Source organism: Bombus pyrosoma, linkage group LG11 (genome assembly GCF_014825855.1).
Source record: "Bombus pyrosoma isolate SC7728 linkage group LG11, ASM1482585v1, whole genome shotgun sequence".
NCBI lineage: Eukaryota > Metazoa > Arthropoda > Insecta > Hymenoptera > Apidae > Bombus > Bombus pyrosoma.
This window is the reverse complement of record NC_057780.1, coordinates 5,305,226-5,322,275: the sequence shown is the minus strand read 5'-3', so window position 1 is coordinate 5,322,275 and position 17,050 is coordinate 5,305,226. Positions and strand designations below refer to the sequence as shown.

Below are 17,050 nucleotides of genomic sequence, written 5' to 3'. Positions count from 1 at the left end.
TAATTAAATTTTGTTCATTGTCTTGTCGGATAGACTATAAATGTTGAATTTTATCTTCAAATACAATCTACAAGAGGCATATCTTAGTTTGAATTAGTTTATGATCATGCCATTTAGTAACTCGTGAACTATCTGCCGATCTTTTTGGTTAGCTTGTTGCTTTAACGCATAGGTTATACCAAGTGTTTTATATAAAATATAAAGTTAGTTAAAAGTAATTACCATGTATGACGATTATAGCGAGGTAAATATTACTTAAATAAATATTCGTATTTTTTATCATATTATAGTGATCAATATTTATATTATTTTCAGTATGATGCTTATGACGATTATGGACCACCAGATGTTCATGGTGACCAGTATGACAGATTAGGTTATCGTCAAGTACCAGAAGTTGTACGAAATTTCCTGGTTTTCTTACGCAATTGTATAAATGAAGGAATGATTTTTGAGATTCAAAATCTTTATGAAACAACATTCCCGAAAATCTCAGAACAATTGTTTGATAAGTCTTCCTGGCCAGATACTCAAACAATTGCACATATAGTTGACAATGATCCAGTATTTCTTACTCTGTATAAAGAACTTTATTATCGTCATATCTATGCTCGAATGCAAGGACCAACATTAGAACAACGTCTTGGTTCTTTTTATAATTATTGTGATCTTTTTAATTATATTTTACGTCCAGAGACTCCAGTTCAATTAGAGTTACCCGATCAATGGTTATGGGAGCTTATTGATGAATTTGTTTACCAATTTCAGTCTTTTACTCAATATCGTGCTAATTTATCAAATAAAACACCTGAAGAAATTGAAAATTTAAATGCACATAGTAAAACATGGGATGTATTGTGTGTTTTGAATGTTTTACATTATTTAGTAGACAAATCAAAAATCAAAAGTCAATTAGAAGTATATGCAAGTGGTGGAGATCCAGATTCTGTTGCTGGTGTATTTGGAAGACACTCTTTATATAAAATGCTTGGATATTTTTCTCTTGTAGGATTATTACGTCTACATTCTCTTTTGGGAGATTATTATCAAGCCATTAAAGTATTAGAAAATGTTGAACTTTATAAAAAGAGTGCATACTCACATGTTCCTGGTTGTCAAATATCAACAGCATATTATGTTGGTTTTGCTTATATGATGATGCGGAGATATGCAGATGCAATCAGAACATTTTCTGGTATTTTATTATATATTCAAAGAACCAAACAGTTGTTTGCAACAAGAAGTTACCAAAATGATCAAATTAATAAGCAAACAGAGCAAATGTATCATTTATTAGCAATCTGTCTTGTTCTTCATCCACAATGTATAGATGACGGATTACAACAGGCATTACGTGACAAAAATTATCATGAAAAAATGTATAAAATGCAATATGGAGATTTAGTTGAATTTGAATCATGCTTTTTATTTGCGTGTCCAAAGTTTTTATCTCTTACACCACCAAACCCTGATAATCCAACTGAAGATTATGTTCGAGAAGCAATTAAGCATCAAACTCAAGTCTTTATGGATGAAGTTGTTCAACAAAAAATGTTACCAACTATTCGTTCATATTTAAAATTATATACTACTTTGCCATTAAGTAAACTAGCTACATTTATGTGTAGTAATACTAGACCAGATGAGAGCTGGGATTTAGATAAAGAAGTCAGTGCATTAACTATTCATCTATTGTGTTTTAAACATAAAATGAAGAATATTGTTTGGACAAAAGGTGCATCAGGATTAGATGGAAAATTTCAATCTGGCTCTGAAGTAATTTGTTATTTAATATGACATTGATTAATTTAGTTTTATATTTACTGTCATTAAAAAATAATCACAACGCATTTTTTTACAGCTGGATTTTTATATAGATCACGATATGATTCATATTGCGGACACGAAAGTAGCACATCGTTATGGAGACTTCTTCATTCGCAAAATTTTAAAATTTGAAGAATTAAATCGCAAGTTACATCATATAAAAATTTAAGTCTCTACATTGATATCATTCTTACTAAAGAAAATAAAAAACATTGATTAATAATAAATATATGTTTTATTTATGTAATCATAAGATTCAAGACATAATCTGTTATCCTAAAACAGTTTGGGGCCACTATGTATAATACAACTTTACATTAATTCTATGCTTATATAATATTACTGCTCTTAGAAAAAAGGTATATAATGCTGAATATTTTTCAAGATAACATAAGTATTTTGATTCATTATTAATATATAAAATATTTATGTATGTTTTTAATATTATAAAAGTAGGCATGATTAACAATCTACAATCTATTTTCTTTAAAAAAAAAGGATTAAAAAGTAAAATATAATTAAATAATAACACTCATTTTTCTAGCGTTTTATAAACATGCACTGCTTCATTTGATGTATTATATATTTAAAAATAATATTTGCACTATGTTTATAAATATTTATAACATATTTAATGCAAAAAATTAATCGTTATACGAGACCACTATTATTTTCACTTTGCGTATTATTGTCAACTTTATCGTGCATTATTTTGCATGCAGCTGCTAAAATATTAGGTTGAAATAATGTAGATGGTGCTTTCAAGTTATGAAGATAATGAAAGAACCGATTTCTTCTTTTATTATTGTTGTCAGCCCTTAGTGCTTCTGCTCTACATATTGTTCTTACAGATGGGAGGTAATCTGTAGCTATAATTTGATGGTCGAGCAATAACGATGTAGTTTGTGACAAGGCTTCATTTACTCCTTTATTTGACTGTTTTTTTAACATAATATTATCTTGATATTGTGTCCCATTATAGTCATTCAATTCTTCTTTACATATAATCTTACTACCTATCCATTCAGCTATTTCTAGACATATATTACTAGAAGCTGAATATGGAGCAGTATTTTCGACTAAAGATAAATTGGGTTGTGCTTTTATTTGCCACAGATTTAATGCACAATCTTCTATTTCAATTAGAGATGATAGTAAAGCTATATTATCTAATTTATTTGCTATATTATTTAGTATGTTTTTGTCATCATTTGTTACTTCGTTACTTGCAACTCTTTTCCTTTTTCCCCTCTTAGTTATTTTAATTGCTGGCTTGTGTATATAATACCGTATATTTTGCCAAAATGAATTTTTAAAATTTATGGTCTGTTCCAATATTCGTGGTGGGCCAGATAACAATAAATATTGTAACTGTAATATAGCTTTTCGTAAATCACCGCTTTGCAATAATTCCTGTAAATAAGAAGAATTTTAGTATTTACAATTTCATTTCTATAAAATTAATAAAATGATGCATATTAATTTTGCTTATACATCATAGAAGTCAAACTTACTGTTATGCAATTAGATGGAAGTCTATAACCAGTTTCTGCCAATGAAATTAATTCTAATAAAACACAAACTCTATTACCAACAGGCTCTTGAAAATAAATTCTGTTTTGTTGAGGTGCCATTTTATTGAGATGGGAACAAACGTCTCTACACGTCATAACAATTGGGCGCTTTGAATTTGATGCTAATTGATATGTAGCAGAAATAAAACCTTCATCTTCTTCAAATATAATATCAACATCTTCTAAAAGAATGAGGGAGTTTTGTGGTATTTTCTTTGGCATAATTTCATCTGAAACTAGGTCACAAAATACAGATGTTTTCTCATCTTTCTTAATTCGATGTGATTTAGTTGCTTCTTCTAATTCTTTTAAAAGCTTTTTTCCTGTTCTTCTAGATGATGCATTTAATTCTAATACACTAAAAAGAATTTTTTATTATATATATATATACAAATTATATAACGTTCTTGATCTTATATGTTAATTTAATATTAGTTTTTAATACTAACGTGTAACCAAATTCATCTGCTAGTGCATATACGCTCGCAGTCTTACCGCAGCCATGTGGTCCGAGTAATACAGCTACTTGATTATTTTCACTAATTCTTGTTTGACAACTATCAGATGAATAAAATTCATCTCCACTGCTAACATCCTCATTGGTAAACAATGGTTTCCACCCAAGCAACCATTCCCTCAATTTTGCTACTGCTTCTTCGTTTCCAACTATTTCCTGAGAACATTTTGGTCTGTATTTGTAAGTCCAACTGCAGTATTCAAATTGATCCTCCTTAGTTTTGTATTCTATTACTTCGTTTTCCCCCGATTGTTTATTTCTTTTAGTTTTTGTTCTAGGAGATACTATTTTATTAGGTTGTTCCTTAACAATAAGTGAAATAACATCCCACATGTCTTTTACATTTGAACAATGCTTTTCTATATCTGTTAATACTTCTTGAATTTTCGGTTTGTTAATTTTTTCTAAAGCTTTCAATTTTTTCTTGGAAAAATCTATTAAAGATTTAAAATCGTTTATATCTATAATTGGAACATAATTGTTACAGATTTCTTTTGGGATATTAAAAATGTTAGTTTCATGCCAAGATAAATTATTTAACTGTGTAACATGACTAATAAGTGGAAATGGTAGTATACTACAAACATTTACTTTCCGATTTTTATTTTTACTATTATTATCTGTCATATCTGGCTGTAAAAACAATCGTCGTGCTGCAATTATTTCTGGATTTGGCCTTTTCCGTTTGGTAAATAAAGGAGCTAATTTATCAAATGTTTTTCTCTTTAAACTGTCGTCTTTGATAATCATACAATCCTCCTCACTTTGTTTATTTTCTGTAGTATATTCTAAATTAGTATTACTATAGTTCTTTACGTTACTATTTTTTTCCGAAGTTGAATCATGTTTATCACACTTAATAAATTTCTGTTTATTCTCAGATTTGTTATTTAAACATTTATTGTTATTTTTTGAACTTTCCGAATGTTCACGTTTCTCTAGCTTTAATTTTGTATATTCATTTGCTGGCTTTGATATTCCTTTTACATTCCTATTTTTTGTTGATAAGTTTTCTGAATCTAGATTTCTAGTTGATCCACATTTTTTATAATTTTTCATATCTAATTTAACCTTACTTCTTGGTGAGAATAATTCTTCATCACTGGTATCACCTATTTAAAAAGTAAATAATTTATTTTAAAAAGTATACAATAAAATGTATTTATAATAAAATATAAAAATAAAAAGTCAGCGATCAAAGTGTAAAAGCTCACTGCCATCAACCAAAATATTTGATTTTGGGAGACTCCCATATATATTTTTACATCATATGTATTTCTCTCTCTTCCTCTCTCTCTCTTCAAATCTTTTATATAATGAATTAGAAGTAATATGTAGGTTTCAAATACCTGCTGGAGCATTTTCATTTTCATAAGTTTGGAGTTTGATTCGCAACGACCATCTATGCTTGTGATTCTGATCATTTTGTTGTTTTTTTTTATTATTCAAGATATTAATGTTTTCAGATTCTATGATCCTAATGTCATCCATTTGAGATAATTCCAATTTATTAGGTTTCTTATTTGATTGTATTGTACTACTTAAATCTGACTTATATAATTCACATCTAGCATTGTTTTCTGTCATATGTACATCAGCTTTTACTAGAATAGTGGACATATTTGCCATATTTGTATGTACTAAATCCACTGGAATTTTGCTATATTGTATAAAATAAACATAAAAAGGAATATTGAAAATAAAAGAAATTCATAGTTCAAGAGAAAAATGAGAAACTACTAATTCCTTACCTGAAATAATTTAATAAACTACCACCTGATTGCTTATGATTTAAAATAGTTGTACTCATGTTACTATCCTTTCTCTCTTCACCTTTAAACAACTTTATACGATTTTGTATTATTTGTTCTATTTTTTCACCTTCTTCCATCTCTGCAAGTTTTCTTTTAGAATATCCTTTCTTATCAGCTAACGCTATTAGTTTTTCTTTAGAACGTTTTAGTTTCTCTCTATACTCTTCTGATTTTCTGCTATTTACTTCGTCATTTTGAGGAAGAACTGTTATTGGTGACGCATATTGAACTACCTTATTACGATTCATTAGAATTTGAAAAGCATTTGATTCTTCCCTATTATTCTCAATCTCACTATTAGAATCAATAGTTACTACCTCTATATCGTCAATAACTTCTCTACTTTTAAGTGTACTATCTATGCTTACATCTTCACTAATATTTGTCTTATTACTCAATTTTTTTCTATACTTTTTATCATTGTTTGATCGAGTTTTAACATTACCTTCTTTACTTTGCTCTTTATTTTTTATATCAATATCATTTGTTCCTAAATTTAGAAAACTTGAAGCTCGATCTGTTGATTTGTTTCGTTTGGAGGGTTTTCGAACACTTTTTGGAAAAGATTTTTTTGGTGTTTCATATGAATGTTTATCTTCGTTATTTATCTTAGCAAATGGACTAGGCGTTTTATCAATCATATCACTGCTATTGTCCATAATATCACATACTCTTTCGTTAGAATTCGTTCGAGATATTTTAATTTTAACACGATTACGCTTTCCTTTAGAATCCTTTCTATACTTCGTTTCTTTTTTCGTATCATTATCAGAATGTATCGATGCGTCATTATTAGACTGTACATTGTCCTCAAAATACTGTGTAATATTCCTCATTCTTCATTACTAACTGAGAAAAACTTCGAAAATATGAAAATTACGGTAAAAGCAATTGATATAAAATTTGCTATTTGTACAGCAATAGTATAAGATTTTGGCGCCACGACACATGTGTAATGTGTATACTACAGATATGGATTTGATTATAATATTACCATCATTAGCTTTAGAACTCTGTTGGCAATATTACAAATTAAATTCCTCAGTTAGGTTATTTCTACTTTTCATAAGCGAATTTTTGCATATATATCTTAATTTATAATAAAATAAAGCGATGAAACAATATCACATAAATATATGTACTTTATTTTATCTTTTATAGAAGATATTTATTTGTTTCTCATCAGTAATCAGTGATCTTAGTCATAAAAGTAATTTTATGAGATACAAAAAAGAGCTATAAAATAATAATGTAAAATTTTAGAAATTATTTATTTAATTCTTAGAAAATATTTATATTAAATTATTAAAAAACGTAACATTTTTATATTACGATTTTACAGGCATTTAAGTAAAAAAAAAATATATAATTATTGTTCACTGGTAAGTATGCAAGCATATATGGAAGTTTATAATCCACCACCATTTAGATCCACCTTTTGAATTTTATTATAAAACATGAATCTCTAATTTTGTATAAAATTTGTTTGCATTCAGATTGTTATATTATCCATGAACCTAAGAATTTAATTCCTATTATCTACCCAACGAGATGAAAGAATAAACATAAATAAAATGTGATTACTGTTGCTGCAGCTATTGGTTGCCTACTAGTGAAACTCGGGTGTTACTAGCCAGCAGTAATAACATTTTGTTTACTTTTACCAAAGAAGAAATGAGAGTGCCCACGTTTATGGTTCTGGTGGCTTCCAGACTAGTGCTGCATCATGTGGCTAAGCGCTGAAGGTGACATACGCTAGCATATACAAGATCCTATAGAACTAGGGATCTGCCACGTTTGGTTATACGCTAGCATAGACAAGAACCTATTGAGTTCCACGCTAGAAGAACCTATTTAATTGTACAGTTCTACAGAAAAATTCATGTCTACTTTCCTATCCAAGACAAGTATGAAAATAACAAAATCAGAAAATAATTAAACTAATTGTAAGTTACCTAAAAAAGAAAAATTAATTGTTTACTATATTTCTTTTAGAGAAAAAAGGAGAATATTCTCTTTCAAACGATAATGGATCAGTGAAATGATGTAATAATTTTAATATATATACCATTTAGATTTTACGTTAACCCTTGGCAATTGTACTGGCATGAATATTTCTTCATTGGTATCACTTTTTTTCCTTAGTACGTACAATGGCATTTATTGAGACAAATTCAACGACCTTGCATATGAGATCATTTACTGTTGTAAAATGTTATAAATTCGTCAGTTTCTAAGGAATCGAGTAAGCCGGAGTCGCGCAGCTACCGGCTATTAGATTATTGTAAATGCTAGAAACAAATATCGAATTTCTTATCTCCTATGATGCTTCTCAAATTACCAAACATTACTGAATCGTGAAAACTCAAACTTTAGTCGACATACTTTAGTCGAACAATTGGAGTGCTAAACATGTGTATGACAGTTTCATTTTATTTTGTTTGATGCTTTAATTTTTTAACTGAACTTCGTTTCCGGGCGCCAATCTTATAACTTGTTTTCCATCTTCTGATAGTACTCGATGAATAGAGACTATAACATATCATATGTCACACCACATGTGTGACATCACATCTAAAATATAACAGTTTTTAGTGTATTTTAGAGACAAAATTCAAATCCAGAGACAGTTTGTGGATAAAAACCTAACCCACATTGACAATTATCGGCAGCATGCGTTCGTAGTCAATCTATATACATCAGCCCCACCGTGCGATTATAAGATTTATGACCCGGTATTTACTACTGAGGCAAGGAAAGGCGAAAGTATAAAATTTGAAAATATGTCTATGACGATCATTTTTTACCCGAAATATACAAAGCAAATGCTACAAAAAAATAGAGTATGAATAGAAAAAAGATGTTTTGGTGAATAATGCCGCACTGGAACCACCAAAAAGTTTATTAGAAAATGAAGAAGAAAAACAAGATGTACAAGAAAGACAGCTCATAATCGAAAAACAGCTGATGAGAAAAGAAGAAGAATAAGAAAAAAAAGAACATCAAATTTATAGATATATTAAATTTTCATAAAAATTTGCGATTTTCTTTTGAAATGAAATTTTCGCTACTGATATTGATATAATTTTCTATATTTTTTAAAATAATTTTTTTGGTAGGGAGTTCTAATTAACTATTTTTTTAATTTTCGTTGTAAGATTTTGTATTTTTATTTCATCTTTCACTTTCATTTAATCTTTCTCCTGCTTTTTCGTCATTCTTTCGCTGGATACGAAATGAGAATTGCCGTCTGTTTTCAGTATAATATGAAATGTTCATTTTGATATAATCCACCAAATTTTTAGACAATCAAAATTCATAAAATTAGTAAATTTAGTCAGTAATGAAAGTAAGATGAATAAAAAGCGTGGTTAGTTACGTGGTTACACAAATTAGTCGTTACATCTTTATGTCCTTACATATTGCCTATAATCAATTTTCTCTCTGCTTTTACCAACTCATTTCCGTGAACGAGGTGTAAGGTGATCATACTTTTAAACCAAGGTTTTACTTTAAAATGTGGAGTGTTTATTTACTATTTGCGATTTTTCCAATTTTGTTTTTAATTAGACAATTATGTTTAAATCTATATAAAGAACATAAAAACGTTTGTATTGTTGTTCTTGGAGATTTGGGTAGGAGTCCTAGAATGCAATACCATGCGATGTCATTTGCGAAAGAAGGTTACACAGTGGATTTTATAGGTTATCCCGGTTCATTACCTTTAAAAGAAATAAGAGAAAATTCTTCTATACATATTTATTATCTTCATCCTCCCCCAGATATAGAAGATAGTACGTATGTACTTGTATAATGAGTAAATACTTTTATAATTTATGTTGATTAACTTTATTTAAAATAAACACTTTTATTACTTCTTTTGTCTTTATGTTTTATTTTATAATTGTATAATACAATTTGTTTGAAGTAATAACTGTATATAAATATATATTTGTAGAATAAAAGAGTTTTTTCTAATATTTCAGGATTGTCTCGTTTACCTTATTATGTAATAAAAACGATATGGCAAACATCTAACCTTATATGGATATTATTCACTAAACATATATCAAATTATATATTAATACAAAATCCACCTGCAATACCAACAATTCTAGTTTGTTGGTTTTATTCCATAGTTGTTGATTCAAAATTTATTATTGATTGGCATAATTATGCACATACTCTTATGGCATTAACACTGAAAGATGACCACTTACTTGTAAAATTTGCAAAAGTAATTGAAACATATTTTGGTTCTAAGGCACATTATAATTTTTGTGTGTCTCAAGCAATGAAGGAAGATTTACAATTGAAATGGGGCATCAAGTTAGTATTTTCATATATAAAATAATTCTTACTTTGGAATTTATAATTCAGTATCTTTTTCTTCTTTAGAGCTGAGGTATTATATGATCGACCATCAAATGAATTTCAGCCTATATCATTAACAGAAAAACATACATTTTTATTAAAATTAAGTGAAAAATATAATGTATTAAAAGGTTCTGAGGAGAACTCAACTGTATTTACGAAATATATAGAAAATGAAGCACAATTATACTCTAAAAGGCCTGGGTTTATTATATCAAGTACAAGTTGGACAGAAGATGAAGATTTTTCAATATTGTTAAATGCATTACAGGGTATGTTATATTATTATGATCAATAATTGATGACATTAATTATTACCATTTATTATTAAACTATTTATTGTTATATTTAAAATTTTTTATTTCGTAGAATATGAAAATACATTTGAACAAGATACTTGTAAACTACCAGATTTGATTTGTATGATAACTGGTAAAGGTCCTTTGAAAGAATTTTATACGGCTATTATAAAACTAAAGAATTGGAAACATGTCATAATCATGACACCATGGCTTGAAAGTGAAGACTATCCTAAAATGTTAGGTACTAAAATCTAATATAAAATTCTGTATTTATTCTAATATATTTTTGTATATAAGAAGCATAATTTACGTTTATAGCTAGTGCAGATTTAGGCATTTGTCTCCACATATCATCTAGTGGATTGGACTTACCTATGAAAATTATTGATATGTTTGGTTGTGAGCTTCCAGTTTGTGCATATAACTTTAAATGGTAAGCAGAACATTATAATATATTATAATTTGGTCTTTTTATTTATTGTACTTATTAAAGTTTATGTATTATGCTTCAAAAAGTTTTGAATCTATAAATGTTTAAATTTTATATTTAGATTTTTTGTATAGTACATTTGTTTTTTAGTTTATCAGAACTTATTAAAAACAAGGAGAATGGAATGATTTTTTCGAATGACAAAGAACTAGCAGAACAATTGAAATCATGGTTTGAAGATTTCCCTAATAACGATATTCAACACCAATTGGATACAAAATTTCGCGAGGAGTTACATAAATTTCAAAAAATTCGGTGGCATGGTAACTGGTCTTCTATTGCCTTACCTTATTTTAATCAATAATTTATGACTGTAATTTCGTTAATGCATATATTATTTTTATTATAGCCTTTATAATATATATTTTGTTCATTTATATATGTTTTATTTTTTCTAACCTTCACATTTTTCTCATTACTTACTTAATTGGAAACATTTGTCATCATCTTTTTTTAATTGTCTAAAGTAGTTAATTTAAAAGATAAATCCTATTGGTCTAATCATTTTGGTAAGAACAAAATATAATTTTAATAAATAAGTTTGGTTTTAAGTGTTATTAAATCGTAAATGTAGGTAAGTATACAATGTGGTCACTTTATTATTGATAGCGCTTTTCTCATAAATGGCAAATATACCAAAATAATGAAAGAAAAATACAATACATCAATATTTTATGCTTACAATATTTAAGAAAAAAGAAATGGTTTTTTATTTTTTAAGTGAAATGTTGTTTATTCTTTTACACAATATGAAGTCATACAAGATCATGAATTTTATATGTGATAAAAAACATTTATTTTGGATTGTGATACAGACAGTATATCAATACTTTTTAGTTAACATTTTTCAGTCATAAAGATAACTTATATGTAAATTTCACTGCATGAAAGATATATAAGGCTCGATCTTTTGAAATTATTCAAAATTCTGTGTAAAAAATAGAAATGATAGTTTGATTATATTTAAATTTAAAAAGAATGATTCTGAATCAGGTACAAAGTATTTAAACTAAGAGACGTTCAATCTCTTGTTGTATAGCCTGAATCTGTGGTTTTAATTGTGATCCTTCGTTAACTGTCACAGAGCAAGCAACAACGGGCCTAGATACACCACAAGCACGACCTAGAGCTTGTTTACTTCTAACAAATACATATGGTACATTTTTGTCTTCGCACAATAATGGCAAATGCAGCAAAATTTCTAGAGGTTCTGCATCTGCAGCCATTACGATAAATTCTGATAAGCCGCGATTTAATGTTTTCGTTGCTTCATTAGCTCCTTTCCTTAATTGTTTATAATTCATAGCTTGTTGTACTAAATTCAAAATTTTAGAAGTCAAAGTAGCGTCTGCTAAAGGATACGCTTTAGGGTTAACTTCATCTCCCTATAAAAGATATTTAAATAATTAGGAAAGAGCAATATTCTTTTGAAAAAATATATGTTTTGACTTAATATCGATATATAAACAAATATAAATAATTATAATTATTTTCATTTATATTAACTGAAAGTTGATAAATAATCACGTGTGAAACTTAACCTATAAGGTTGCACGTGGATAAAAGAAAACAAATAATTGTAAGTATGAATTATAAATAACAACTTACCATTTTTGCTGATCAAATTACGTTTTTAAATATATCTTAAAAAGAATAGTTTGTTAGAAATTAATTGCTCCTCTCCGCGATTATTTTTGCTTAAAAATCGCTTCACTGAGGATAGAACTCAAATAATCGCTTTAAACTGCGGCAGCCCAATCGCGGTTGGCTTCGTTTATACGGGGTGTCACATTTAAATTGATCACAAGAGTAATTTCAACAATTTTATGGATACGTATTTGATGAATAATATTTTTATCGGCAGATATATAAAAAATATATAAAAGAGACATATCGCTTTTTCTTTAGATGAATAAATAAATCATTTGTTCCGTTTTGTAAAAGCGTTACTATATAGTGGATCCTATGTATAATATGCATATTAATATATACATGTGCGTATTATATACATAGTTCTTTATTATTACCAAATAATTATCTCAATGCAAATTATATTATTTTATAAATAACATTATTAATCTTTTATGTTTATACATAAACTGTTTATATCAATTACATCGAAAAATATGATTTGTTTATCTTTTCCAAAAATGCTTTATGTAAACAGTATGTTGTTTGAGAATTTCCTTCTGTACATAGGTTTCTTTGGACATCAGAACATACTTCTGTACCTATTGGCTCTTTCTTTTCATTCCTGCAATTTAGAATATATAAATTGTATTCACATGCCCACACGCGTGCGCATAGGAAATGTCAGACATTATAGGCATGATAGAGAACAATACATATATATATATATATATATATATATATATATATATGCAAACATTTTATTTCATGATAAAATATGTAATATCTTACTCAAAAATATTGGTTGTGTATTTCTCTGGTATTTTCTCAATCATTCCAGATTGCATTATATTCCACGAAAGGTCTACAATACTAGGCGCACATATTAAGTCATTTAAAGTTTCAGATTTTTCATCACGAATAGTATCTTCACTTTCATTTTCGATTTGTTTGGTTTTTTGATAATCTGTCATATATACCATGCTCGAAATATTAATAAATAGTAAAAAATATATGGCTATGCATATGTAATATTAAAAATTATAATATTAAACAATGTATATATTAACAAATATATTACTATATTTAACCTATATAAGGTATTTTGTAATTTAAAAATGATACGTTTCGTAATTGTACGTGTACCTTATAGGAACTTGTAACTTCATGTATGAATTCTAATTTGAATAAAGTATAGCAGAATATGAATAAAAAAACTTCACTTTTATATATATATATATATAACAGCTATATTTATAAAAAGACACGAATAAAAATCGTATGCCTTCAAAATGACCGCTAATGATGGAGTTCTATGTAGAATAAGATTCTTAGTTCTTAAGTTCTATATAGTATTAACAATTTACTTTTTAAGCAAACACATTGCGGAAGAATTAAAGTCACATTGTATCCAAGCGGTACCGAATCTTTTCCTTTTATTCGCTGCTCTTCTCTAGGATGAGGTTCAAATAGATCTAGATACATGCTTGTGTCTCCACTATTTTCTACACAATTAAGCAGTCTCTCGAATGAATCTGTTAATTTCGTTTCAGAAGTATCTGTCAATTTCTGAATTTCTTTCCAATTCGTGCAACAATCTGAACAGTCTTCGCCCAATGATTTTAATTTTCTTTCGTTTTCTAAGCAGATACATGACGCTTCGTCCTTACATGTACAATGGCTGCTTTCTTTTCTGATGGTTCCACAAATTGATAGAATAGTAGATTCTGTGGAATTTCTGCACACGCCGTCTTCCTTTTCTATAGTTCTATTGTTTCTCTAAACATAAGTAAATTTATAGCTAGATATATTTTGTTTTTGTTGCTTTTTTTTACATACTTTCTTGTTTTAAAATTTTTGGCTTCCATCATCTTTGTGTGTAGTAATCTTACGAGTATTACGATAATATATAATTTTTATTTTGAAGTTCTGTTTAGTTAATAATTAATGGAGGGGTTCAGTGAGAAAGAAGAGGCATAGCCGAATAAACATGATAAAGATGCATCTAAACCAAATTAAACTTGTGATACGTCGATTGAAAGAAAACCATTTCGACCAAATTGTGTGTGACCTATTTATATAATTGATATAATGTGTATATCATATGAAAGCTTGTGATCAATGATGACACGGGTTATGGTAGTAGAAGATAAAACATTTTTAAATTTACTCATTTCATAAACATAAAACTATTTATATTTGTATTTAATACTCATATGATGTACACATTTAATCAATTATACATGTATAAATAGGTCGCTTTTATATGCACGGGAAGATAAAAAATCTGTTGTTTTTAAAAAAGTGGTTTTTAATTTTGTTATCTATGACGCACCATTCCGACAAATCTAAGAAAGTTATGAGTTAATAAATATGATAGGCCACTTTTATTGTAAAAGTATAGATGTTGTCATTTAATAACTTCGATAAAAAATTGGCGTTTTAAAACTTTTCTAATTTAAAAAAAATAGAATTTTAGGTCAAAAGGTCTTAAAAAATTCCCAGATATGTAACACTATAGCTACAGTATCTCAAATTTTTACCATAATTTCTTATAGGATAGAACAAAAGAAATCAAGCACAGTCTGTAAATCATGTTTAAGCCTGTAATCATGATCAATAACTACCCTAATAATAGAGGTAGGGTGCTAAAACTTGGTCGAAATGGATTTTCTACGAAGCTCTTTCGATTGACGTTTGACAATTTTAATTTGATTTAAATACACTTTTACCATGTTTATTCGGCTATGTCCTTTTATTAAAAAGCATTTCGAAAAGAACTTGAAATAAATGATTATTATTTACCGATTTCTTTGACCACTTATCTGTCTTCGTGCATGGTGGTAAAAGTCCAATATACGCGTTGCGTGGAGAATTGATAAAGTATTTATTGCCATTTCCCTCCAAATTAATTACTCCACTATACCTCGTTGTACCATACGCTGGTATAGGGCCAGTATTTCTCGTAGTACAATTTACTAACATTTCCTTACGAAACTTCTTGACTTAGATTGGACATACAGATTTTCTGAAGATATATCAATGTGAATAATTCATTATATCACTCAGTTAGTTTCTGAAAAATGTTCAATATATAGAACTGTTTAATTTTAATGGTTTATACAATAGTTTATATAAACATTGGAATTCACATGATCTTCGATAATTTATGTTGACCAAAGATAGAAATTTAACATGATCCTAAAAATTTGTAATTAATTTTCTCTGGTTAATGATTTACCGACTGATGAATTTGCTATACATATGTGAAATGGTAGAAAGCAATGACTGGCTATGAAAACACGGAAATCGATATTCCAGCGCATCTGCTTCAGGGCAAACCTGGAGAGATATGAATACAGTTTTAGGAGTTTGAATTAGAACAGAACATGAATATGAATTAACACTATCTGAAATATTACATATTTGAAATAACGTATTATTTTATAACGATTTTACTTTTCAAAAACATTTGTAATTTAATATTTTATTATAAATAATTTTCAAAGAATAATTATTTTACATTTGAAATATTTATTTTTTTTACTTTTTCCCAATTGTCTTCCTCTATCCATGTTTCTGTGAGTCCGATCACGTCAAATGTCTTTAAATATTCCTACACCTCCTTGTCTGAAATATTTATATATTTATATAAATATCAATTCAAAGTATATAATGGGATTAACACTAAACCTATTGACACTTCGTGTATATCTATTTCTACCGTGTGCGGTTAAAATGACCGGTGATTAAAGAAGTAATTGTTTGCATGATTTAACTTAGATAATGGTTAATTTATAACTAAATGTATATAAAATGATGAACTCTCATATAATTTCGTCTGATGTCCTGCCAGGTTTGGGACTTGCATCTATTTCTTTGCAAACTATCCGATCGGGCTCACTTTCGATACGTTGGTTCTCTACATCAGTCTCACTCTTTGCTGTCAACGATAATTTCTTTTCTTTTTGCCCTGGACGTGATATTATTTACAGATAATATTCAACTCTGATTCGGTTGTAAATAGCTTTTCATGTGTTTCCATGCCGTTTTCAGTTGCTGAAGTTTCTTGTTCATCGCATACTGAACAGTCTTTTTCTATGTCCGTTACTTTTTTTTTTAAGTCGTGACATTTTTAGGGTAAATATTTATCATAGAATAACACCATATACGGAGTACAAAATTATTGTCAAATTTGATATGCTTTACTTTTGCTTTTATGACAACTTTACACAAAACGCTCTGAGATGCTTTCTGTCTGAGTTTTAGAGATAACAAGGTTAAATGTTGACTGATTGATTAACAAACTGAGATGTAGGAGAAGAAAATATTGATGAGTATTGGCCGTTCTCCACCAACGGGAGTTTGTACCCGAGTGTGGAGTTAGGAAAAGTCCGCTTTTCCCGTGCTTTATCGCAATGAGCAATAACTCTAAAAAACTTCTTGCATATATTTTACATACTAAAGGCATATCATTATGTAAATTGTGTAAACTTTTACGATTTAATAACAATTCCTTATTT

General features: G+C 28.2%; 5 protein-coding genes across 10 annotated transcripts; 2 read left to right on the top strand and 3 right to left on the bottom strand.

Moving 5' to 3' along the window:
- The first annotated feature begins 83 nt into the window (after window positions 1–83).
- On the top strand, window positions 84–2,054 carry LOC122572937 (eukaryotic translation initiation factor 3 subunit L). The gene is made up of 3 exons (XM_043738689.1): window positions 84–244; window positions 316–1,776; window positions 1,862–2,054. Exons 1-3 carry the CDS (start codon window positions 224–226, stop codon window positions 1,994–1,996), a joined length of 1,617 nt encoding a protein of 538 aa, XP_043594624.1. The 5' UTR covers window positions 84–223; the 3' UTR covers window positions 1,997–2,054.
- LOC122572935 (ATPase family AAA domain-containing protein 5) lies at window positions 2,044–6,578 on the bottom strand. The gene is made up of 5 exons (XM_043738676.1): window positions 5,670–6,578; window positions 5,268–5,578; window positions 3,851–5,030; window positions 3,342–3,759; window positions 2,044–3,240 (listed from the first exon to the last, which is right to left on the bottom strand). Exons 1-5 carry the CDS (start codon window positions 6,566–6,568, stop codon window positions 2,479–2,481), a joined length of 3,570 nt encoding a protein of 1,189 aa, XP_043594611.1. The 5' UTR covers window positions 6,569–6,578; the 3' UTR covers window positions 2,044–2,478.
- Window positions 6,579–8,860: 2,282 nt separating this feature from the next.
- Window positions 8,861–11,275, top strand: LOC122572938 (chitobiosyldiphosphodolichol beta-mannosyltransferase). 2 transcript variants are annotated; one of them, XM_043738690.1, is made up of 6 exons: window positions 8,861–9,526; window positions 9,719–10,061; window positions 10,131–10,378; window positions 10,476–10,649; window positions 10,727–10,841; window positions 10,989–11,275. In XM_043738690.1, the coding sequence occupies exons 1-6, from the start codon at window positions 9,250–9,252 to the stop codon at window positions 11,200–11,202; spliced, it is 1,371 nt and encodes a 456-aa protein (XP_043594625.1). In that variant the 5' UTR covers window positions 8,861–9,249; the 3' UTR covers window positions 11,203–11,275. The 2 variants fall into 2 exon arrangements, with proteins under 2 accessions (XP_043594625.1, XP_043594626.1); XM_043738691.1 differs by having other exon boundaries at window positions 9,408–9,549.
- A 198-nt stretch (window positions 11,276–11,473) lies between these two features.
- Window positions 11,474–12,663, bottom strand: LOC122572942 (NHP2-like protein 1). The gene is made up of 2 exons (XM_043738702.1): window positions 12,507–12,663; window positions 11,474–12,283 (listed from the first exon to the last, which is right to left on the bottom strand). Exons 1-2 carry the CDS (start codon window positions 12,507–12,509, stop codon window positions 11,903–11,905), a joined length of 384 nt encoding a protein of 127 aa, XP_043594637.1. The 5' UTR covers window positions 12,510–12,663; the 3' UTR covers window positions 11,474–11,902.
- Window positions 12,664–12,851: 188 nt separating this feature from the next.
- Window positions 12,852–17,001, bottom strand: LOC122572941. Of its 5 annotated transcripts, none has more exons than XM_043738699.1 (6): window positions 16,051–17,001; window positions 15,769–15,869; window positions 15,333–15,603; window positions 13,895–14,306; window positions 13,320–13,494; window positions 12,852–13,152 (listed from the first exon to the last, which is right to left on the bottom strand). In XM_043738699.1, the coding sequence occupies exons 3-6, from the start codon at window positions 15,510–15,512 to the stop codon at window positions 13,011–13,013; spliced, it is 909 nt and encodes a 302-aa protein (XP_043594634.1). In that variant the 5' UTR covers window positions 15,513–15,603; window positions 15,769–15,869; window positions 16,051–17,001; the 3' UTR covers window positions 12,852–13,010. The 5 variants fall into 5 exon arrangements, with proteins under 5 accessions (XP_043594634.1, XP_043594636.1, XP_043594632.1 ...); XM_043738701.1 differs by having other exon boundaries at window positions 15,333–15,869; window positions 16,075–16,157; window positions 16,252–17,001; XM_043738697.1 differs by having other exon boundaries at window positions 15,680–17,001.
- Window positions 17,002–17,050: the final 49 nt, after the last annotated feature.

Coding starts and splice junctions, on each gene's coding strand:
- LOC122572937 (XM_043738689.1), top strand. CDS start 224: ATGTATGACGATTATAGCGAG. Junction 245..315: donor TGTATGACGATTATAGCGAG/GTAAATATTACT, acceptor TATTATTTTCAG/TATGATGCTTATGACGATTA. Junction 1,777..1,861: donor AATTTCAATCTGGCTCTGAA/GTAATTTGTTAT, acceptor ATTTTTTTACAG/CTGGATTTTTATATAGATCA.
- LOC122572935 (XM_043738676.1), bottom strand. CDS start 6,568: ATGAGGAATATTACACAGTATTTTGAGGACAATGTACAGTCTAATAAT. Junction 5,579..5,669: donor AGTTTATTAAATTATTTCAG/GTAAGGAATTAG, acceptor TATACAATATAG/CAAAATTCCAGTGGATTTAG. Junction 3,241..3,341: donor TTCCATCTAATTGCATAACA/GTAAGTTTGACT, acceptor TCTTATTTACAG/GAATTATTGCAAAGCGGTGA.
- LOC122572938 (XM_043738690.1), top strand. CDS start 9,250: ATGTGGAGTGTTTATTTACTATTTGCGATTTTTCCAATTTTGTTTTTA. Junction 10,062..10,130: donor CAATTGAAATGGGGCATCAA/GTTAGTATTTTC, acceptor TTTCTTCTTTAG/AGCTGAGGTATTATATGATC. Junction 10,379..10,475: donor ATTGTTAAATGCATTACAGG/GTATGTTATATT, acceptor TTTATTTCGTAG/AATATGAAAATACATTTGAA.
- LOC122572941 (XM_043738697.1), bottom strand. CDS start 15,512: ATGTTAGTAAATTGTACTACGAGAAATACTGGCCCTATACCAGCGTAT. Junction 14,307..15,332: donor ATAAGTGGTCAAAGAAATCG/GTAAATAATAAT, acceptor ACTTATGTTTAG/AGAAACAATAGAACTATAGA. Junction 13,495..13,894: donor GCAATGTGTTTGCTTAAAAA/GTAAATTGTTAA, acceptor TATATATGACAG/ATTATCAAAAAACCAAACAA.